Genomic DNA, 24,182 nt, shown 5'->3' with positions numbered 1-24,182 from the left:
GTGTGTCTGTGTGTGTTGTGCTTTTTTTTAAATTCTGGTTTGTTTGGGGGTTCTCTTTTGCCTGTTTGTTTTCTAAAGAGAAAGAGAAAGAAAGGGTATGGACTGGGGGAACCCCATGAATTGCAGACTGGTGGCTGTGGAGCCCCCATGGGACTGGACTAGGCCCTCTGAATACGGAAGATGGTTGTTTGGCTCGAACTGTTTGGGGGGCACCCAGGCAGGGAGATCGGGATCCATCCCTGGTGCATGGGCAGGCTTTTGGGAATCCGGTGCTTGTGGTGTGTCACCTTGTGCAGCCTTGGTGCAGTAGGAAGGGGCTTGGACCTGCCTAGGCTCAGTGTGCCGGGCTCTGCTGACTCCCCATGGGAGACCTTGATTTGGGGGATGTGGGGATGTGGGGTGGCTTGGGAGAGAGGGCTGGGGAGTAGGAAGAGGGAGGAGATGGGATCTGTGGGTGGTATGTAGAGTGAGTAGAAAATTTCTTAAAGAAAAATGAAAAAAAAAGAAAGGGTGTGGATTTGTGTGGGTAGGGAAGTGGAGAGGATCTGAGAGGAGTTGGGGGAGGGGAAATCGTGATCAGAATACACTGTATGGAAAATTTATTTTCAATAAAACACATACACGTGCAAAGTTTTTGGTGAAAAAGAAATGTGAAATTTTTTTCCTTTTAATAAATTCAGTGTTTCTGCAACTATTTGCCATGAATGCATAAAAGGAAGCTGTAGTCTCTAAAAAGCCTTTAAAAATATTCATACTCTAGAATACCTTTGATGATTAACCCACTTCAAAGCCTTCTCATCCAGTGAATGCCTGAGCCTCTGCAGTGGAAAGAGGAGCTGCGTGTGTCAACAGTTTATAAAACAAATATATTAAAGGTGGATTGGAAATAAAAGTGAGCGATTATAGTAACAATAAGTGACAAATAGACCTTTCAGCTACCCTGCCACTCCTGGTATTTACCAGAGGCTGCAGGTCAACACATCACAGAGACACCTGCCCATCCATGTTCACTGTCCCATCTTTGACAATGGCTACTATGAAACCATCCAGGTGTCCAACAACAGAGGAATGGTTAAGGATACTGAATATACACACAACGGAATGTTGTCAACCATAAACAACAATGAAATTGCATTATTTTCAGGGAAATAGATGCAACTGGAGATAATCATATTAAATGAAGTAAGCCAGCCTGAGGAAAATCAAATGTCGTGTGTTTTCCCTCGTTTTATGCAGATATCCTAGGTGGTTTTGTTGTCGACTTGACAGACGTGGGAAGAGGAAAACTCAACTGAAGAACTGCCGTCATCAGGTGTGAATTACAGCTCAATAAGGCTATTACGCTACACCAGAAGCCTGGGAATCTATCGGGGGCACAATCAAAGCACATTGTATGCATGCGTAAAAATGTCATCATGAAACCCAGTATTATGTATAATTGTTGCATTCTAATAAAAGCAAGCTTTAAAATAAAATATTGAATGACTAGAATCATAATTTTATTTCTAATTAAGCAATAGACTTAAGATAGAATCATGATTAGTATCCAATATGTATCAGTATCTTTAAAATATTGGGGTGGGGCAGAGTCTTACTATATAAGCCTTGACTACCCTGGAACTTGCTATGTGGACCAGGCTGGCCTCAAACTCAGAGCTTTTGTCACCTCTGTCTCTCCAGTGCTGGTATTAAAGGTATGTGCTTCCACACCATGCTAATATCGTTACTCTTACAGGGTCTGTGTTGGGCCTGGAGAGACGGATCAGCTGTTAAGAGCACCTGCTCCTCTTGCAGAGGAGCCATGTTAGGTTCCCAGCACCCACAGGGCAGCTCATAACCACCTGTAACTACAGTTCTGGAGGGTCTGATGCCTTCTTCTGGCCTCTGATGGCACTGTATGCACGTGGTGCACAGACATGTATGCAGGCAAAACACTCATGCACACAAAATAAACAAGTAAAATGTTTTTGCTTCATTATTGAGATTGTAATAGCCTTTATCCCTTCCTTTTTACCCACCCAAACCCTCCCATTTACCCTTCCTTGCTTTCTTTCAAGTCCATTATTTGATAATTATTGATACATCATGCATATATAATTGCGTGTATGTATATTTTCCTAAATATAACCTGCTCGGTCTGTATAATGTTACTTGTATACAGGTTTACAGGGCTGACTATTGGGTATTGGATAGCAGATTGGTGTGCTCCTCCCTGGGGAGGAGCATCTCTCCCGCTCTCACCATCCCATAGTTGCCGTTAGTTCTTTGTGTAGGCTTTCCCTCATCCACGTCAGTACATCTGTGGTGGTTGTCCTGGTTCAGCGCATGTTTGGACTGTCATGTTAAGACTCTGTGGGTGCAGCACCTGATATTACTAAGAGACACAATCTCACAGCAAACTCCGGCTCCCCTGGCTCTTACAGTCTTCCCACCCCTCTTCGGAAATGTTCCCGAGCCATAGGTTTGGGAGTGTTTGTGGATGCATCCGTTGCGATTGGGCTCCACAGCTCTACATTTTGATTGGTTGTGGCTTTCTGTAATGGTCTCTGTGTGTCACAAAGAGAAATTTGCTGAAGATTTGAAGGTAGGAGCCTCTGAGGAGGGAGATCATTTGACATTTGTCTTTCTGAATCTGGATTAACCTAAGTATGATCTTTCCTAATTCTATTCAGTGTTAGTAAAATCTTTAAAGGGTCTGCGATGCCTAGAGAATTTGACCTGTCATTGTGTGTCCTCTACACCTTAACTAGAGAGGTGGAAGAAATGTTTTGTGTTACACATCAAAGCCCCTTCCAAGTGAAGACAAACATAACGGAGATGCTAATTAAAATAAATTCAAAGCTAATAAAGATTTTGAAAACCCTGGGATCAAATGTCCCCGCCTCATGCAAGGGAGCCAAACTGAACTCATTTATTTTAATCAAAGCTCAATTTTCTGACAAGATTTTGCCAGAAAGCAAAAGCAAGAAAAAAAATTCCTGCTTGAACAACAAAGGAGATTTTGCTGTCTCTTGAAAGCTACAAGACATGCTGCTATTTCAAAGTAATATTCTTTTTCCTTTGAAAAATAAATTCTTTGAAGAATACAAATCTTCCCATTTATATGAAGTGAGTTTTATTTGCTTGGGCTTTTTGCTTTTTGTATAGATTCTCCTTTAAATTAGGACTCTGTGACACTAAATATAATCTCAGTCAACTAGAATAAGATCATTTATTTGTGATTCAACACTGTATCAATGAAGTCCCATCAATCACTGACCAACTATCATGTGTCCCACAGAGTGAAATTAAAATGTTAGGAAAAAGCAAATTTTCATTAATCCAACTGAGTATGAGCTAGAAGAAGAGTGAAGGAGGCTATGGTATAGTCAGTGGGGTGCCTGCCTCGTGTGCATGCCATCCTGGGGTTGAGCCCCCTCATCCCATAAACCAGACACAGAAATACACGCCTGAGATCTCAACACTCAGAGGTGGATCGAGGTCATCCTTGGCTACAGAGAGACCCTGCCTCAAAATCAAAAGCAGAAACCTGGAAATAGTAAAAAGATTGCTAGAAAGGATTAAAGTGGCCTGTGGCAGTGGGGATAGAGAAGAGGGCCAGAAAATACAATTATGGGGGAATATAATCAAAGCATGTTATCTACGTATATGGAAATGTCACCATGAAGTCCCTAACGTTTATAACTAATATGCAGTAATAAGTATAATAAAAGTAGAAATGCTGAACGTAAGAAGATCCATGCACAGGGCCAGAGAGACGGCTCGATGGATAAAAGCAATAGCCACCCAAGCCTAATGCCCTCTGCTCCATCCCTGGGACCGACATAACAAGCCAGACATGGTGCCCATCCCTAACTCCAGCACTCCTGTGTCAAGACGGCAGGTGGAAATAGGAGACTGGCCAGGAGTGCTGCTGGACATCAGCACAGCAGAAAGAAGGGAGAACCTGCCTCAGCAGGTCGGGGAGAGAACCTCTGACTTACACACACAGGCGCATGTGTGGAAGCGCACACCAGATTAACTGACTAAAGGGCATGTTGAGTACGCTGGGAACAAAATCAACGTCATATCTAACTTGTCAAAACTGTACCAAACACACAAGTGGGCACATAAGTAGATTCTGACTTTGGTTTTTTGTTTCTGAGATAGGTTCTCACTGTGTCGCCATAGCTAGCTTGGAACTTGCTGTGCAGATCCAGGCTGGCTTTGAACTCATGGCTCTGCCTGCCTCTGCCTCCTAAGTGCTAGAATTAAAGGTGTGCGTCACACGCATACCTACGAGTTAGATGTTTTAACACTGTAACTGGTATGATACCGGCCTTGGTGTGTTGGGCCGAGGTGCCCCAGTGGGTGAGGGAGCCATGCCACGCAGACGTGGTAGCGGGCTGCAATGTGGAATGGTGGAAAATTACTTACACCATGCAGACACAGTGTCCACGAGGAAAGTTTATTATTAAAGAGGGAGGGGAAATAAGAGAGAGAGAGAGAGAGAGAGAGAGAGAGAGAGAGAGAGAGAGAGAGAGAGAGAGAGGGAGGGAGGGAGGGAGGGAGGGAGGAGGTGCACACCTCGTGGGAATACAGAGAAAAAGAGGCGTGGAGGAGGAGTTTGCTCTTAAAGGGGACTTTACCATAAGATGTTGTCAGGATCCTAGGCGGGTCCTAACAGTAACTACTGCAGACACTAGAGAAGCACGTGATCATCAACACGACTCAGGGGGTTATTTCAAGGACCATTCTCCTTATAATTTTGTATTTGTAATTTCCTTGTAATTTTGTATTTCCTTACATTTTGTATATCAGCATATTTATGTGATTCAGGCCAAATTATTCTTTCATTTCCCTTTTCTTTCCAGTTACTCTTACGAGCACTTTTTTTCCTTCTCTCAGATACTTTGCTATGCTCGCACCGGCCAGGAGCAGTTCAGCCTCTCTGCACCTTGCCTGACAACATGAGCACACAGCCACTGTTTTTACCACAATTCCCTCTTGCTGAGACACTTCTCTGTAAATAAAACCTTTGGTGTGAAGGCGGTGTCTCTTCCCGAGAAAAGAAGGAAGCAGAAAAAGCAAGGAAAACAGCATGCTGCACAGTAGACTGTGTGTAGACCTGGGTTCGACATGACTGGATTCAAACTCCCATCTCCTCAGCTTCCTCCTGGGAAAGAGCGAGGGTATTTCCTCCTAGGAAAGAGCGAGGGTATTTCCTCCTAGAAAAGAGCGAGGGTATTTCTTCCTGGGAAAGAGCGAGAGTATTTCCTCCTGGGAAAGAGCGAGGGTATTTCCTCCTGGGAAAGAGCGAGGGTATTTCCTCCTGGGAAAGAGCGAGGGTATTTCCTCCTGGGAAAGAGCGAGGGTATTTCCTCCTGGGAAAGAGCAAGAGTATTTCCTCCTGGGAAAGAATGAGGGTCTACCATTATGCTGGTGACTTTTTCTGGTACTGTGATAAAACACCATGGCCAAGGCAACTTACAGAAGGAAGAGTTTATCTGGGCTTATGGTTCCAGAGGGAGAAGAGTCCATCATGGTGGTGAGGCATGGCAATAAGCAGGCATGGCGGCTGGCTGGAGCAGAAGCTGAGAGCTCACATCCTCAACCACAAGCAAGAAATAGAACAAATTGGAAGTAGGGCATGGATAGGAGCTCTCAAAGCCTGACTCTAGGGGTGTACTTCCTACAGCAAGGCTGAAGCATCTAAAATAGTGCCACCAACCAGACAGCAAGTGTTTAGACACATGAATGAGGCTGTGAGGGACATTACTCATTCAAACCTCTCCAACTATCTACCCATTATATGGAAGAAGAGAAAGAGTGTGTTGGCTAATCCATAACGATCAACATGGCACAAACAGCTACAAGCTTGCTATTTCCTGTCGTTGATGCCTCACTTATTGAAATTGCAAAAAGCATCTCTTTAACAAGGATCAAGGTGCATAACAACCAATTTCCAAAACGGCTCTCTAGCAAGCCCCACCAGTGAATGAGGATCACTCTGGTGAGGGATGCAACGGTGTGGAGGTGGTAGTATGTGACTTCTGAGTGAAAATCATGAGAGACATTGCAGATCCATCCTTTTGCTCTCTGATGGCTACCTCAAGGAGAAGCCAGGCTTGCTTGCTATGGGGATATTTAAAGAGCACTCCTGCATGGAGAAGTGAGAAGTTGCTTGACAGAAACCAGAAACCCCTGCATCTCAGAACTGGATCCTCCATCCTTGGCCAAATGACTGTAACACTAATCAAACTTGACTGCAACCTCATGGAGAATGGCAAGTAAGAATCATCCCACCAAGATGTTCCCAATTCCTGACCCACAGAAACAATCAGAGGGTAAATGCTTGCTGTAGTTTTAAACAACTGAAACTTGGGATGGTATATTATTCAGTGATGTGGAGATTCGGGTACCTGAAGGCAGGCTCCATCATAACAAGGATTCGCTCTACAAGAACAGCTCTGGAACTAGGTCCAGATGGGATGCTATAAGCAACATTTGGGTAACAGGAGTAGAGGAGTCTCAGGAGCTTCAAAGAGACTTCTAGAAGAAGCCAATTGGCATTCAAAATAAAAAAACTGTCAATGACAGCTTAAAGAAAATGGATGGGGGAGTGAATCCATGCTAATAGGTAGCAAGTGTTACTGATAGATTATCAAATTTGGAGAGTGCATTGAATGAACTTAGAATTTTCTAAGAATCTCCAGGTGGGGCTGAGGGTGCCATGGAGGTCACTCTTACTGTTATGGAATGTTATTTTAAGATGTGTTAGATTTGTTTGTGCTTTGGGACATTTGTTTAATGATGCAAAGATGTATTGCATCCTTTTATGTTGCATTTGTTTAACTCTGTGAAGCTGTGATACTGTGCCTGTCTAAAACACCTGGTGGTCTAATAAAGAGCTTAACGGCCAATAGCAAGGCAGGAGAGAAAAATAGGTGGGGCTGGCAGGCAGAGAGAATAAATAATAGAAGGAGAAATCTTAGGAAAAAAGGAGAGAAGGAGGAGGATGCAAGGGGCCGGCCACCCAGTCATACAACCAGCCACAGAGTAGGAGCGAAAGTAAAATATATAGAAGTAAGAGAAAGGTAAAAGCCCAGAGGCAAAAGGTAGATGGAATAATTTAGGTTAAGAAAAGTTGGCTAGAAATAAGGCAAGCTAAAGCTGGGCATTTATAATTAAGAATAAGCCTCTGTGTGTGATTTATTTGGGAGCTGGGTGGCAGGCCCCCAAAAACCAAAGACCAAAGAGCCGAAAGAGTAAAAAAAACAAACAACAACACTTACTTTTCTGCTATTGTGTAAGAAGAGAATCAAGACAAACATCTCAACAGAAAGTAGCTGCTAGGCTTGCAAGGTGTAGGATTTGCTGGGTTTGAAAATGCCCAGCCTTTCCACCTGTAAAACAAGAACTAAACTAAGGAAAGGCTTGTGTTAATGATGGTATCTGGCCACTATCAGAGAACTATGATCAGACAATGAAGCCAACGATATGTTTGCATAGTCTTCCAATGAGACTTCAGGAAGATCAAGGCAACATGAAATAAATAACTGTTAAGCAGTTAAACTGCTGAGAAACTCAAGGTCGCTGTCTGCCAGGGGCCTTGGCAGAAGCTCAGTATACAGATTCATTTATGTATTTATTTGTTTAGTGTGTGTGTGATGTAGTGTATGCATGCACATGTGGATGTAGGTGTATGCACCCATGCACGTGCATGTGAGGCCAGAGGAGGAGCAGCCTTGTCTTCCTCTATTAATCTCCAACTTCTTTTTTGAGGCAGGTCCTCTCACTGAACCTGATGCTTGGCATTTTGAGTAGACTAACCAGTGAGCTCCTAGGGTCTGTCCACTCCCCTAACACTGGTTCCAGGCACATGAAGCCTCATCCAGATTTTATGTGGAGCTAGGGATTTGAACTCAGGTCCCCTTGCTTACTCACTGAGCCGTCTCCCCAACCCAAGAAAGGTTTGTTTTGAAGTGATTTTTCAGGAGTAGCTTTTATCTCACAGAGTCAACCTAATAAAATTCAAAGAAACCAAACTTTTGTGAGAGAAATATGCCCACAGAAACACTGCTGGCCAGATTGGAACAGTAGGGGAGAATCTTAAAGGAGGTATTGATGGACAGACATCAGGCTGAGCGCACTCCCAAGTTCAAACATTTTCAGGAAATGGAATGAAGGTGAAGAGGCAGAACCAAGAGACCAAAGTATGGCGGCCAAAGCTACAAAAATCATCCAGGCCACGTGTGACCACTGCATCACAGCATCATTTCAGGACAGTGATTCCTGGGTGTTTCCCACCATGCCTCTGCCTTAAGTAGAGAGTCTACTGAAGTTACTCTATACCTATAGGCTATCATGTGTGTTTGCAGGGTGTGTGGGGAGTAATTTGGGATAATTTCTCTCTTTAAATAGATTTGCGAGAGCGGCGGCGGCAGAGGCAGGTCACACAGTAGGGATACAGTGGGGAGCTGGCCTGAGGTCACACAGTAGGGATACAGTGGGGAGCTGGCCTGAGGTCACACAGTAGGGATACAGTGGGGAGCTGGCCTGAGGTCACAGAGGAGGGATAGGACAGAGAGCTGGCCTGAGGTCACACAGTAGGGATACAGTGGGGAGCTGGCCTGAGGTCACAGAGTAGGGATACAGTGGGCAGCTGGACTGAGGTTGCAGAGTCAGCAGGTTGCACGTCTTGGTGCTTCCTTAGTCTTGGATCCCTGGGGTGAGGAACAAGTACTCTTCATTTTGAATTAAAAATGGCTGCACACCTAGACGATCTCCCTTTATCTGTACACACACACACACACACACACACACACACACACACACACACACGTCTCCACCACAGTCACACATATCGCAAATACATCAGTTCACAGGAACTTCAGGAAACTGGTCAGAACAGCCTTGTGCAGAGCTGTCCTATTAGAGAAGCACCCCACACGGTCACTGTGTGGTCCGCAGAGCAACCCCAGAAAAGCAGATGGCACAGAAGATGAGAGGAACACACAGTGCCCGAACAGGGAAGGTCGTGAACAGAACCAACATGTGCACACATACGATGAACACACATGCACACACACACACACACACACACACACGCGCACACACACACACGCACACGCACACGCACACGCGCACACACACACACACCCATACATGCATACATATATACATGTGCACACTTTTGTTAACCACATCACACAAGTGTACATAGCCAGAGGATAATACACAAAAGAGAGCTTTATGAAGGGGATTAGAGAGATGGCTCAGAGGTTAAGTGCACTTCTAGTTGCTCTTCCAGAGGACCTGGGTTCGAGTCCCAGCATCCACATGGTGGCTCCACAGATAAACATGCAGCTCGGCCAACAGAAGGACAGAGCGAAGGCACACCAATACAAGTACCGCCCACGGCAGGCTGTGCTGCACACAAACAACAGCTGTCCAGAAAGACGGCTGGATGTGACCTTGTGTTAGCCCAGGCTCACTCCATCCTAGATCTGTCCAGCGCACTGAGCCATTGTGTTATAAACACAGCTGAGAACCTCGCTCAGATCTCGTTCACATTAGTGATTTTTCAGGGCTGGCTGCAGCAGCTTGAGAGCAAATCCAAAGGCAGGAACTGTTATGAGCAGATTCTGCCAACTCATCTGTTCCTGACCAGCAGTTTCGGCAGTTCGGGTCAGAATGAATACAGCTGCTGTATTTGCTAAGGAGAGTCCTCAAACATCATGCCATGAGAACAATGAAAGGCTTTTCCCACGGATTAGATTTAAGAGCACAGTTTTCATTAAAGCCTTTACAATCACGGACTCACTTTACAACACTAACCAGACCCCTAAGGGCTGCCCACCAATACTTAACTTCATTTAAGCAGAAATGGAGACCACAGCCAGAGTAAGCAGGTAGAACACGGTTTTTTAAAATTCTCTCCAGCGAAACATGTTTTCAAATAAGAGCTGCTACATTTCAAGTGGCAACATTGAAACTCACAGCCAATGATGACCCAGTGTTTTCCAGTAAGCACTTTCTAGACTGAAACCTCAGAAGAGAAAAGAGCCGGATACTTACAAAGCCAGGCACTCCAGCTGCTCTGGAACACAGAGGGCAGGTGGAGGTCCCTGACGGCGGGCAGGCGGATGAGGACCAGCACCGCAGAGATGAGCCGGCAGCGTGACTGCTGGGGAGGAAGCAGCCACTGCCCTTCAGCCTGGGTAGCCCGGTGAGCAGGGACAGGCCCAAGGGCAGGCGAGCAAGAATGAGCGCAGAGGAGGGAGAAGCTCCTGCGGGCACCGGATGCCCAGTTCCCAGGTACTGACCACCTCCTCCGCCCCGGCCAAGCCCCAGCTCGGGGGGGGGGGGGGGGGGGAAGCAGATGCCCCGAGAATTAGCACAAATGAACTCACGTTCATTCAGCACAACTGAATGAGTTGTGAAGGATCACAGAGAACCGGAGAAAATTTTCCAGCATAAAACAAAAGAAAAGCAGAAAGAGGAAAGAGCGACCTGGAGACAACAAGGAGAATGCCAACATCCTTTAAAGTCACCTCATCAGTAGGAGAAGACGATGCAGCCAGGATAACAGAGAGGAGACTGTGCTAGGAAAAGAAGCCCTGAATTTAAAATTAAAAAAAAAATCACAGGGAGTCAAAGAGGGAAGGAGAGAGGGATAGAGAGAAGGGGGAGGGGAGGGAGAGAAGAGGAGAGAGAGAAGGGGGAGGGGAGAGAGAGATGGAGAGAAGGTGGAGGGGAGGGAGAGAAGGGGAGAGAGAGAAGGGGGAGGGGAGAGAGAGAAGGGGGAGGGGAGAGAGAGAGATAGAGAGAAAGGGGAGGGAAGAAAGGGAGGGGGGGAGAGAAGGGAGGGGGAGAGAAGGGGAGAGAGAGAGGGATGGAGAGAAGTGGGAGAGGAGGGAGAGAGGGAGGGAGAGAAGGGGAAGGGAGGGAGATAAGGATGGAGAGAAGGGGAGGGGAGGGAGAGGGGGGAGAGAAGGGGAGGGGAGGGAGAGAGGGATGGAGAGAAGGGGAGGGGAGGGAGAGAAGGATGGAAAGAAGGGGAGGGGAAGGAGAGAGGGATGGAGAGAAGGGGGAGGGGAGGGAGAAGGATGGAGAGAAGGGGAGAGGAGAGAGGAATGAAGAGAAGGGAGAGGCGGGGAGTTAGAGAAACAGAGAGACAGCGACTGAGGTTAATGACAAGAGCACAGCATGACCGCGCAGACCCAGGTCTTTATTTTAACTAGAGCTTCTTCTCCTCCCTTTTCTGACACACTGACCAGTCTGTGCGCCCCTCTACACACACACACACACACACACACACACACACACACACACACACACACACCTGGAAATCCCAAAAACAGCAATGGGAAGTGAGAATTATAAAATGCACCAAGAAAGAAAAACCAGGTCCCCTACAAACCTTCTTTTATCAGATTGGCATAATAATTTCTCTTGATGAACAATGGAAGTTGTTACATTTGGAAAGAAAACTATTTTCTGCCTAGAAAATTACTTTTAATGTAGTGGATGAAGACTAAAAACATCTTCAGAAATGCAAAACCTTGCCATGTGGCTTTCTCTGATCTCTCTGGAAATTAATTACTGGGGATGCACTTAGACAAAACAAACATGTAAACCAAAGAGTTCAGGACGTGGGAGGAGAGAAGTGAGAAGGTGCTAAGGCAGAGAGCGCAGAATTGAAAGTCCCAGAAGGAGGCCCTGAGGGAGACAGGAAAAGGTCCTGAGAACAGAAAGCCCAGGACAAGCTGGTACCCAGTCAATAGATTTACTTACTCACTCAGGCTGGGATTCTGCCTGGCCAGACACCACCACACTCTCCACCTTCTGAACCTGCACTTGGAAATCATGATTTAAGAACAGAGAGGTTAATCCCAGCACTCGGGAGGCAGTGGCAGGTGTATCTCTGTGAGTTCGAGGCCAGCCTGGTCTACAGAGGGAGTTCCAGGAAAGGCGCAAAGCTGCACAGAGAAACCCTGTCTCAAAAAAAAAACAAAAAAAACAAAAAACAAAAAACAAACAAACAAAAAAAAAACAGCAGAGAGGAACAGAGGACAACATGCAGCTCCCTGTTCGTTAGTTTCCCAACTCTGTAACAAATCACCCGAGAAAACCAACTATTCTTGTTTGCTTTCTGTGGCCATGCTAAAACACACTGAACAAAAGCAACTTGAGGCGGGAGAGGATTTATTTCAGTTTGCAGGTTACAGTCCATTCCTGAGGGAACTCCAGGCATTAACTCAAGCAAGGAACGCTGAGGCAGGAACTACTTCCCTTCCATACGGCATTACCTTTAATCAGGGAACTCACTTCATAGCCGAAGAGGTACAGCAGGAACCATAGAGGATGCTGCTGCCTGGCTGGTTTGCTCACGTACCGATGCTCAGCTACCTTTCTTATACAGCACAGACCCACCTGCCTAGGGATAGCACCGCCCACAGTGGGCTAACCCCCTCTATCGATTAACAATCAAGACAACCCCTCACGGATGCGCCCACAGACCAAACTGGTAAGTACTCAGTTGAAACCCTAGGCTGTGTCAAACTAACAGACACCGCCTTATAAAGAAAACAGACTTCTTGCTAGGTTGTGACTGGACAGACCATTGTTTTGGGGCCTCTGCTGGGGATGCAAAATGAGGAACAACATACTTACCTCCTGTCCCAACAGTGAAAGAAAAGGAGGAGGAAGAGACCAAGACCCACAAACCCCTTCAAGGACACACACCCAGTAACCTAAGGACCTCCCCCTGGGCTCCACCTTTCAAAGGTTCTACTGTCTCTCTGTATGGTGACCATGGGGACAAACCTTCAGCACATGGCCTTCAGGGGTCATGTTAAACTATGGCACGTCTCTTTTGAGCATATGAAAGAAGAAAAGGCATTGTGCTGGAGTGCATATATACTGAGAAACAAAACAGACATCTTGAGATCCCACAGTAACTCCAGGCCAAGAATAGGTCTATGCAAGTTTCCAGACCACTCATCCTCTTTTTATAAGGTAATAACAATTACAGAGGGATTACCTGATCGCATAGACTTGGTCACACGGGTGAACTGGGACTGGCATTACTCATTCTTGGCTTTCCGTCCTTATTTCTCCCTCCCGGTCCATTTTAAAGTGAACGTGACCCACAGGGTTAGGAGGCTAATTATGCATGTAGACTTAACTGGATATTTGGGTACTAGATTGAAAATTATTCATGTGTGTGTTTCCAAAAGAAATTAGCAGCTGGACTGGCAGGGTGAGTAGGCAGAGGCTTTTCCAGTGTGAGCGGGCATCAATCTGAGTAGATCAAGAGGTAGAGAGAGACTGAATTCCCTCTGTCCGGATGCTGGAGCTGGGCATGGATCTTCCCCTGCCCTTGTACCATCAGCTGTCCAGGGTCTACACCTGGCAGAGAGCTGTCTGCGTGGTGACGCTCAGGCTCCATAATCTAGTGGGTCCCTACTCCATAACAAATCTTTTATCTCTCGTTGGTTTTAGGTCTCTGAAAACCCTTAGCCAATACAGGGGTTAGTCAAATCCGCCTTCTGAACTCTCTCCTGCTCTCCATCCCCATCTCCACATGCGTCTTTGCAGGGCTCTCCTTGCTAGTGTTCTCAACACCCTCCCATGAGAGGACTCCTTGTCTTACCCGTCCTTGCCAACCCCATCCCATTCTTGTTCTCTCAATTTCAGTCCGATCTCACCTTCTAAAAAGGAAGTATGTCCCAGCACTCGGGAGGCAGAGCCAGGCGGATCTCTGTGAGTTCGAGGCCAGCCTGGGCTACCAAGTGAGTCCCAGGAAAGGCGCAAAGTTACACAGAGAAACCCTGTCTCAAAAAAAAAAAAAAAAAAAAAAAAAAGGAAGTATGATCCTGTCTGCCCTTCCTTCAAACCGTTCTGGGATGCAATCTTGCTCTTGAGGTCAAAGGCAGAGCCCTTACCACAGCTTGGGTCTCTACAGTCCACGCCAGTCTTCTTTCTCTTCCTTCCCTAGTGTTCGACGTTGAAGCCACAACAGCGTTCATGGGTACCATCCCTTGGGTCTGGACCACCCTCTCTTCACTTGTGGCACGTCCTCATCCCTCATACCACACCTCAGATCCATGGCTCTTCATACCACAGTATGGCTGAGAATCTTCCCAGAGTCTAGCTCAGAGCCGGGTTCAAGTCTATGTCCTCTGACCTGCCACGGCATCCAATCCCAGTGTCTCACTGTTGCCGGGGCCCTCCTCCATCCGGCTCACTGTTCCTTCTTCAGTGCCTTAGTTACCCTGATACCTTGCAAGTGCCCAGTGAGTACTGATTAAACATGCAGTCAACGCAACCTCAAGGAAGCAGCAAAAGCACTTAGTAGGCCTGGGACAGCCCTGTTTGCTCAGTGGACAAGGAGCACACAGCCACGGCCGACGCCTACTTCACTGATGTAGGAAATGGTTTAACAGGGAGGTGTGTGACAAGCCAAACACCAGAACAGACTGGAATGCTCCATTTGCAGCGTCCACCATGAATCTCAGGGTCATCTGCTATCATTAAGATAATAGAAGGAGGCTGCAGAGATGGTCCGGGGCTAAGAACACTGGCTGCTCTTTGCAGAGGATCTGGGTTTGATTCCCAGGACCCACAGGGAGGCTCACAATCATCTGTAACTCCAGTTCCAGGGCTCCAATGCATTCTTTTGGCCTCCAGCATACACACGGTGCATATACACTCATACAGGCTCATACACATAAGAATGAATGAATCAATATAATTTGTAAAGCTTCCCAAGGAAAAGCTGGAGGCAGAGCTTAGTAGAGTCCTTGCCCAGCATGTGTAAGGCCTTGGGTTCAATCTCCTGCAATGGAGAAATTTTTAAAAGATGCCAAAGGACCTGCAATCGGACCATGTTCCCTTCCCATCTGACTCAATCCTCTCTGTAGACGCCACAGTGGAGTGGACTTTAGGTGGGGTTGATGTGTCGCTCTCTGAACACACCTGTTCCTCTTTCTTTTTACTCCCTCCCTCTCATCTGCATCTGAAGAATCAATGCTTTTGCCTTCTATCCCAAGATGCATCCCTCTGCACGTGGCCATGATCCCATCTTTCACCATTCTCTTGGAGACGCTTCTCGCCAAGTTCTCCCCCCGGGGCCTCCCTCTCTTTCCTATTCCAGATCATTTACAGTAAGCATCTCCCGCCATGCTCTGAAATGCAGCCTAGCCCCACTCCCCCACTCCAGCTAGCACCCAGACTGACTCTTTTCTGCATTTGCTAGTACTTAGAAACCGATCTGTTCTGACGGCTTCCACTGCCTCACTTTTCATTCATGCATCACCCCACTAATACGTGACTTCCACCCCCGGGTCTGACTAAAAGCGTTCACTGAAAACTAGGTCACCAACTGCCGCCTAATTTCCACTCTCAACAGCCTCTTGGCACTTTCGCTTGCCCTGTCTCCTGTGAAACCATGTTGGTCACTTCCGTTGGGTCACTTCCTACTTCAGAAATCCTGCGTTAGACCCATACACTGCACTCTCACAGGGTCTCTTGGCCCCCGCCCCCAGGGCTCTGTCTACCGCTGGCTTTCTGCTTCTGTTTCCTCTGAAACTGGTTAATCTCCTTTTTTGCCCATCATTTGTCTCTGTTTCCCTGAATCCATCCGTTCACTCATTCTCTCGAGGCTTCAGTACACATCCACGGGCAATCACCCAACACTGACATCCTGACCCAAGGTTTCTCTGTAGCCAAATACTCCTTTTAGAAATTCTAATGTCCCAGAGGAACCTCAAATTCCCATGTGTCAACGAATTGTTCTGCAGATTCCCCAGGGTCCCTCTAGCCACCCCCACAATGGATCTGGATCCCTCTAACGGATGGCCTCTCTCTTCCCACCTTTACCCTTTCCCAGCCCGGCAAACGCGTCTGCAGCCTTTACAGTGCAGCACAGCTCGCCTGTCTGCAGCATCTCTCCAAGCTCCTCTCTGCTCGCACGGATAGGCCTCCGTGTGCATTCTCAATGGCCACTAACAAACACTTATCGCATCCATGGTTCAACTCTTCGTGCCCCACAAAGTCCTGAACGGTGCATTTAACTGTGTATCCTGAACACAGACTAGCACCTGGCCCATAATACATCCCGGAAAAAAAAGGAACAGGCCTGGCCAGCTCAAAGGTTCCTGGTTTTCAAAAACAGGGGCCACTCAGCCAACTACAGCCCATGGGGCAGCCATGGTCTTTGCCAATTCTGCCTGGTTTGTTTGTTTTTTACCACGACAGCAGAATGGGGTGAATTTGTCCCTCTAGAATTCTAGAGAAAGCTTAACGTGTTTCCTGCCTGCCTAGCCTTCAACTGGCCACCCCACTGCAGAGCACTTAGGTTCTTATCACCTCTGGATGACGATGGAGACCGTACCAAGTGCTGCTGTGGAGCAGCCATAATTAATTCAGTCATGAATCCAAAAGACACTGGGTTTTCTCCTGTTTTGTGAAAAAAAAAATATTTCTAGCTCATTCTCTGAAACTTTCATGCGTGTACACTATGTATTTTAATTATATCCACACCCTACTACCTCCCTCCCAGCTCTGCCAAGACCTAGCAGCATGCTTGTCCTTTTAAAAATTAGTATTAATAATGCACCGAGTCCAATTGAGGCTGCCCAGATAAGCCTGGGTGTGAGCCATCCACGGGGACAGAGGCGACCTACCAATGGTCACAGACCCAAAGAAAAGGGCACCTCCCTGCTCAGCAGCCACCAGTGGCTGATAGCCACATCTAGGAGCGGGGACGGATCGTCTCTCCCCTGTACACGCAGGACTTTTGGGTGACTTGACCCTGTGCACATCTTGTACACAAACTACGGCCACAGTCCGTGTGCTTGCACAGGTCACAGTGTGTGCAGAAAATGCATTCCACAGCTCCCCCACACACACACCATATCTCTGCTCTTCTTCCTGCCCCCGTTTCTTCAATGGTTGCTGAGCCTGGGGCGGAGGGATAGATGTGGATGGCCCACCCTTGGCTCATCCCTCACGGTTGCTTAGTTTTTAAATCCCGCTGCTCTCATAGGCTGCACATGGCAGTGGGCTGAACATGAATTATGTAACAGCAAAGTAAGATACTGGGCGACTTTCAGAAAGACAGTGAAAAAAACACAGAGGATGATGTGTGCAAAGTGCTCAGTTGAGGAGGGGCCATTCTACCACGACATGGCCAAAGTCGTATGTCTCTTGGGTGCAGAGACATGGATAGTAATCCTAAACAATAAGACCAAGTCGGCCTTGGAGGGTGTTGTGGGAACTGCGTTCTGAAGACCACAGTAAGTACCAGCCTCTGAAATCAGAAAGAGAGGGTACAGAGTGCCTGGAGTGATGGAGGCCACAGTGGGCCGTGTATTGAGATGAGAACAAGAAGTCCCAACAGGCTCACAGGACAAGGGCAGGGGAAAGCTGGCCCTGAGGCCTTGGGGGCCCGATGAGGGTTCTGAGGAGCCAGGGGCCTTCTGAGCATCAGGTGCTATTACTGAGCTCAGTCATCAACCGGAAGCTTTGAGTCTGTCATTCTTCCCATTTCAGAGGCTCCGAGAAGTGCAGCTCTAGTACCTAATGAAAGGGACCTGAGAAAGGGCTGTGTGAGCCCTGAGAACACACTCCCTCTCTCTTCTACAGTGTGGATCCTCATCTCAGAGCTACGGTGCTCACAAAAACAAGGCGTCGAGGTTGGGCAGATAGAGAGATGGTTCAGCAGCTAAGAGCACTGGCTGTTCTTGCAAAGGATCTAGGTTTCCAGCACCCACACGGGAGTGCACAGCCATCTGTTACTCCAGGGGAATCTGTTGCCCTCTGCTGGCCTCTAAGAGTACTGCCTGCATGGAGTGCACAGATATACATGCAGGCCAAAATACTCATATGCATGAAATAAAAACAAAAATAATTTGAAAATGAGGAGTGGCATTATAAAAACCTGGAAAACATGAGAAAGTATAAAAACATAATCATCTCATGCTCTAATATGAGAGTTCTCATACAGTGCTCTCACGAGAGAGCTGATTCCTCATAGACGTCCCTGCTGTGACCTATGTTCAAAACAGACAATCGTGTCAATTTCCCATTTTGAAACCTAAAGGTTTCTAATTCCTCACCAACAAACCAAACAAAAATCCTTTAAAGTTAGCCTAGCCCTGGCATCTCTTCACCACCTGGCCCCAACTTACCCACCTGGTTTTGTTTCCAGTGACATCCGCCCCCCACACACACACCATACTTCCACCCACAGAAATGGTCTGATTTCTAAGAAGCTCAGAACCTCCATGTCTTTGTCACGTGCTTCCTCTGAGGGCCTCCGCTTTGCACTGCATCCACCCTATGAAGTCATTCGGACCCTGTTCCTGTTCACCCCACAGGTGCTCCATCAGGATGCCCCCACTCAATCCTTCCTTTGATGATGCTGTCCCAAAACACGCCCACTGCTCAGCACAGATCCAGGGCCAGGAGCTTCCTGACAGATTCCGTGGGCACCCAAGCCATGTGCTTCCTAGCATCCAGCAGGGTTTGGATCTGAAGAGGCTGAGAAACCAGTGCAGAGCTACTAAGCGCATGAGTAAGACTGCTTACTTATGCCAACCAGAAAATTTTAAAAAAACGATCATTTGCTTCAATGCAGTCCTGGGAGAGAAAAAATAACATTTTCATTTTAGAATTCTTTTTTTTTTCCCCTCGAGACAGGGTTTCTCTGTGTAGCCCTGGCTATCCTGGAACTCACTCTGTAGACCAGGCTGGCCTCAAACTCAGAACTCAGAGATCTGCCTTCCTCTGCTTCCAGAGTGCTGGGATTGAAGGGGTACACCACTATGCCTGACTTCATATCTGAATTCTTATCTAGAGATACTGAGCATAAGTCTATATTTTGCTAAATTTCCAGCGGTATCATCAGCTGGACAGGGCTGGTTTCAAATATTCTAACTCCACTTATCTGCTTTTCAAAATATTTTAATAATTTCCCTATTTTTAAAACCTGGTGAGATTCACCCCAGGTTTTTTAAAAGTCCCTGTAAGAAAGTCTGCAGAGCATGTCAAACTCCAAAATAAATTTTATTTTAATCAACAGAATCTATAGCACACTTGTCTACATTTTGAGAGAAAGTGTTCCAACTTAGCTGATTGAATTTCTCTAGGTATTTATAGAATGAAGTTTTATTATCTATCCTTCAAAAAAAATCTTCCAATGCCTCAACTGCTCCTATCAGAAAACATTACATTTCTTTCTTACATTGCCTCATATAAAAGCACTATGCTTTCTGAGGGAAAAATGAATGTATTTCAAATACATTACCATGCAGGCAAATTACATTTTGTCACACGGTACACTTGGTAGGTTAACGGGTTCTGCATGTTGGGGGCCATTAAAGATTTGTTTTTGAAGAAAGAACATAAAACATACAGAGCTTTAAAAGGACAGTATAGAAAAGCAGGGTCTTCTTATACTCTTGAAGCAGAGGGTCTAATAATAGTAAACTACTCTGTGGGCCATCATGGCCTCCACTGAACAGATTTCATGCTTATATAAGAGGACATGAAAACCCTCTTGTGCTCTGAGCACCCCAACATCTTGAATTTCACTCTCAGGCCAGATGATAGCAAGAGCTTGGTTTTCAGCATCCCTGTGGAGTCAGAAAGAGCTGGCCTCAAAAAAAAAACAAAAAAACAAAACAAAACAAAAAACAGAAATGATTTAAGAATAAGGAAGCCCATGGGTTCGTTGATTCTCCATGCGGACACATCGAGATTTAGAAGTCTTAGGAAACAGCACTAACTGTGAGACAGAAACTCTTGAAAGAGCTGCATTGTGGGATGGCATGGACTATATGTCCACTTCTTCCAGGCTATTGCCACACACCTCAATGCCTGCAAAGGAACAGAAGCCTGGGAACCTCCTTTGACTAACTCAGAGCTTACGGAGGATGAGACACTTAAGAGGCTTCCTACCTGAGCCGGGGAAAACCCCAGTTCATGTATTATAATTCATGTATCAAGCCAACTCTTAGATTTCAGAATAGAAGAGCTCCCTTGGCAGTGGAAATGTGTGAATGCTGGGTCACAGAGGGAAGCATCCACACTGTGCCTCTCTCCAGCCCTCTTTCGTCAATGTGATGCTGACGGAGCTTCAGATGACATCTTGTGAAACAGATATGAAAATGCCCAGTAGACAGGACAGAGAATCCAAATCTATCGAGTATGAATAGCGGTTCAACAGGTACAAAACCACAACCATGTACAGACACATACCACAGACAGCCTTCAAACAGCAATGGCAAATAAGCACCAAGTAAGTAATCTGGAACTGCAAGTGTGAACACAGAAGTGGAACTTTGTATTTGTTAGACACATGAACGCAACCGGAGGCTAACAGCTTCTGTGGTTAGGTAAGGGACGTCCTACCCAAGGAGCATCGACAGCATGGGACCCGCCATGATAGTTAGGACACAAGAACAATCGAAATGCATGCACACACATGCAACTGGTGTTTTCAGGAACTGCGGAAGAACAACTGTGACCCTTGAGAGAAAAGAACATGAGTGAAGTCCACCCCGCCATTACCCTGGCTGTCCGGCCAGAGGCGGTTTCCAGGCTACTGCAGGTGAAGGAGGAATGTGAACAGAGGAGGATTGGAGGGGAGTTTTGGATGCTCAAAACATCTAGGCTGTATGAGGCAGAGAGAAGAGAGTCTTGGGGACAGGATGTCCAAGAATTTGCGTTGGAGTCCCTTAAATCTCTAGATCAGCATTTCTCAACCTGTGGGTCGCGACCCCCATGGGGTCAAATGACCCTTTCACAGGGTTGTGTATCAGACATCCTGCATATCAGACATTTCCATTATGATCATAACAGTAGCAAAACTACAGTGATGAAGTAGCAACAAAAATAATTTTATGGTTGGGGTCACAACAACATGAGGAACTGTATTAAAGGGTCGTGATGTTAGGAAGGTTGAGAACCACTGCTTTCGATGACTATCAGTCTGTGGCTATAAAGTGAAAAACCTCACAAGACTCGGGGGACAAGATTTAGAGATGAGTCACTAGGCAGTCAAGGAAAAAAATTCTCACAACTCACAACAACTTGAATTTGTTCCACGTCCCACCCCCCCACGGCCCAAATGGAGAGACCTTGTGAATACACAATCACTCAGCACAGACTCCAGAAATGAGCCCCACAATGTGGATTATTGGATGGTCTGCTCTCCACAACACAGTCAAGGATTTCTTGTTTAAACAAGAGCTGGACCATGCCATCTGGCTCCAAGCCCCTCCCCCACACAAGGGCTGTCTCTCACAGTGAGTCAAATACCGGCAATGTCGTAAGGCTTTAAATGACCCCAACTCTGTCCCCATCCCATTCCCCTACCACTCTCCTCTCTATCGCCTTTCCCTTCTTGTTTCCTTGGGGGAAATGGGGGGCGGGCTTTGCATTGGCTCCTCCCTCTGTCTGGAAGGCTCCTCCCTCCGTCTGGAAGGCTCCTCCCTCCACTGGAAGGCTCCTCCCTCTGCCTGGAAGGCTCCTCCCTCTGCCTGGAAGGCTCCTCCCTCCGCCTGGAAGGCTCCTCCCTCCGTCTGGAAGGCAGTACCACAGACATCCACCAGGGTCCCCCCTTCATCTTCCCTTGAGATTGGCTGAAAGGACACTTCCTTGAGAAGGCCCTTCGATGACTGTTCAGAATGACAATCCCCTTCCTCCTGTCCAAACGCTTCTCTTCCTCTCTCACCAATGTTTCTTTTTCTTCAGCATTACTTGCTTACCGCAACCGACCACATAACTTACTGACTATTTTCTTACAAGTCAGTCCCATATTTTAAAATTTAAGTTCCCAGAAGGCAGGATGTTTTTGTGTGTCGATTGCTTTTTCTCCACACCAGGAGCAGTGGTGATAGGCCTCTAGGAACCATTGCCTACTGACTGAATCCCAGTGGACTTGTCTCTGCTCCAAGCACAGGTAATTCCTTTAGGATATACAGCTGTCATGGGAACTACCAAGACAGAAGCTTATAAAAAGTTAAGGCCATCAGTAACTCTGAGTGCATGACAAGTCACAAACAGCAAAGAGATGAGAAAGTTTCTCTCCAACAACAATCGCAATGCTCACTGTGCATGGTGACTCGTATCTGCAATCCCAGCACCTAGGATGCAGACTCAGGGGTAGGTTGAGTACAGCCTGTTGTGCAGAGCAAGTGCCATGTGAGACTCCGCTCAAAAATAAAGTGGTAAAACCCTAATAGAGTCAATGATATGGGGCTTTCAAGAAACTCTAGGGCAAAAATAACTGCTATAAATTTCCTAGAAAATTAGTTGGCCTTAAAAAAAAAAAAGTTCAAACAGGGGCTGAAGAGATGGTGCAGAGATTAAGAGAATTTTTTGGTCTTCCAGAGGACAAGGGTTCGACTCTCAGCAAACACACGACAACACACAATGGTCTGTTAACTCCAATTCCAGGGGAACCTGATGCCCTCTTCTGGCCTCAGTGGGCACTTTATGCAAGTGGTGTGTGTGTGTGTGTGTGTGTGTGTGTGTGTGTGTACACATATATGTATATATGTGTATGTACATATATGTGTGTATATGGTACATATATACAGGCAGGCAAATAGTCATACACATAAAATAAAAAGGTGTTTTTTTAAATATGTAAGTATGCTTTTACACTATAATTTCAAATCATTTATCCTAAGGATAATATGCAGATTGCTATACACAAAAATGTAAATACTAATAATATTTCAAGGACTATAAAATAAACAGAATCCGATGGACGGTCATCACTCTTACACAGTTCAGGACCCTGAGCCCAGGGAATGGTGCTGCCCACAGAGGGCTGGGTCTTCCCAGATCAGTTAATATAATGAAGACAATCTTGCATAGACATATCCACAAGCTAACCTGATCTAGACAATCCCTCATTGAGACTCTCTTCCAAGAGCTAAAACTAACCTTCAGAGCAAGTCTTCCGAGTATACAGGAGTTTAAAGGAAAAGAGAAACTAGAAGAAGCCAGGAGGCGATGGCAGGGACCAGCGCTGGGAAGGCAGCATGGATGGTAATGACAGGGACCACTGCAGGGAAGGCCATGGATGGTGACAGGGACCAGCACTGGGAAGGCCATGGATGGTGACAGGGACCAGCTCTGGGAAGGTGGCATGGATGGTGACAGGGACCACCGCTGGGAAGGCTCTGGATGGTGATGACAGGGACCAGCGCTGGGAAGGCCATGGATGAAGACAGCTGTAGCAGGTGAGTTCTCAAAAACATCTGTGTCTGGGGAGAGGCTTTTTTTTCCCTAAGAATTAGAAGCATTCATACGTAGATAGCCACAATATTTTATAGTTAATATTTAAATGTACAACAGGCAAAGAGAGCAATTGTTAGACTTAGTTACCTGAAGGGTCAGAACCGTAGAAACTGGCGGCTGTTGTTATTGGTCCTGGTGGATGGATGGCGCTTGCTGAAGACCTCTGACTGGCGATCAGAATCCTGCTCTTGGTAGACGGGAGACGGGACATTGCACCCAACCCCAGCTGGGGTTTAAGGAGCATGGCCGAGCGATAGAAGGTGGGAGGGACTTCATAATGAGTGTAGGGAGGAGAGCAAAATTCTTCTTTCCCAGGGTGGTCTGCGACCTATGATGAGAGATCGGAGCACATAAGTCTAAACAGGGGCAGGAGAGCTGTGCTCAAGTGGCAAGCACCATCACGCCATTAGCTCCTGGGTCAGAGATCGGGTGCTGTCTCTCAGCCCAGGGTCCTCATCTCTATGATGACAGTACAACTGAGTGAACGCTTCAGTCTCTGCCAGTTGTGATGCTCTACCAATCTATATGTCAAAGGAAGAAAAAAAGAACTCAATTTTAAGATTTCTTTTCAATTTCATTGTTGTAAATGCACTGAAATTTGAGTGACTATTTATTAAATTACCAACGTCAAGGCTGGAAAAAGGCTCAGCAGTTAAGAGCAATTACTGCTCTTGCAAAGGACTGAGGTTGGGTTCCCAGCACCCAGCATGGTATCTCACAACCATCTGTGACTTAGTTATGGGGGAATCTATCGCCCTCTTCTGGCCCCCTGAGGCACTGCACACACATGGTGTACATACATGCAGGCAGGCAAAAACACCCATATACATAAAATAAAATAAGTCTTAAAAATAACATAAATAATGTTAATGAAACAA

General features: G+C 46.5%; 1 protein-coding gene across 1 annotated transcript in view; it reads right to left on the bottom strand.

Annotated features, from left to right (window-relative positions):
* The window catches only part of Mtus2 (microtubule associated scaffold protein 2), a 245,831-nt gene that overhangs the window by 215,309 nt on the left and 6,340 nt on the right, over positions 1–24,182 (bottom strand). Inside the window, exon 2 of the mRNA XM_059249359.1 lies at positions 23,392–23,632. Within this exon, the coding sequence (XP_059105342.1) occupies positions 23,392–23,632 (241 nt within the window). The remainder of the gene's footprint in view (positions 1–23,391; positions 23,633–24,182) is intronic.

Source organism: Peromyscus eremicus, chromosome 23 (genome assembly GCF_949786415.1).
Source record: "Peromyscus eremicus chromosome 23, PerEre_H2_v1, whole genome shotgun sequence".
NCBI classification, from domain to species: domain Eukaryota; kingdom Metazoa; phylum Chordata; class Mammalia; order Rodentia; family Cricetidae; genus Peromyscus; species Peromyscus eremicus.
The sequence above is the reverse complement of the archived record's forward strand: the minus strand, read 5'-3'. Positions and strand labels throughout refer to the sequence as shown.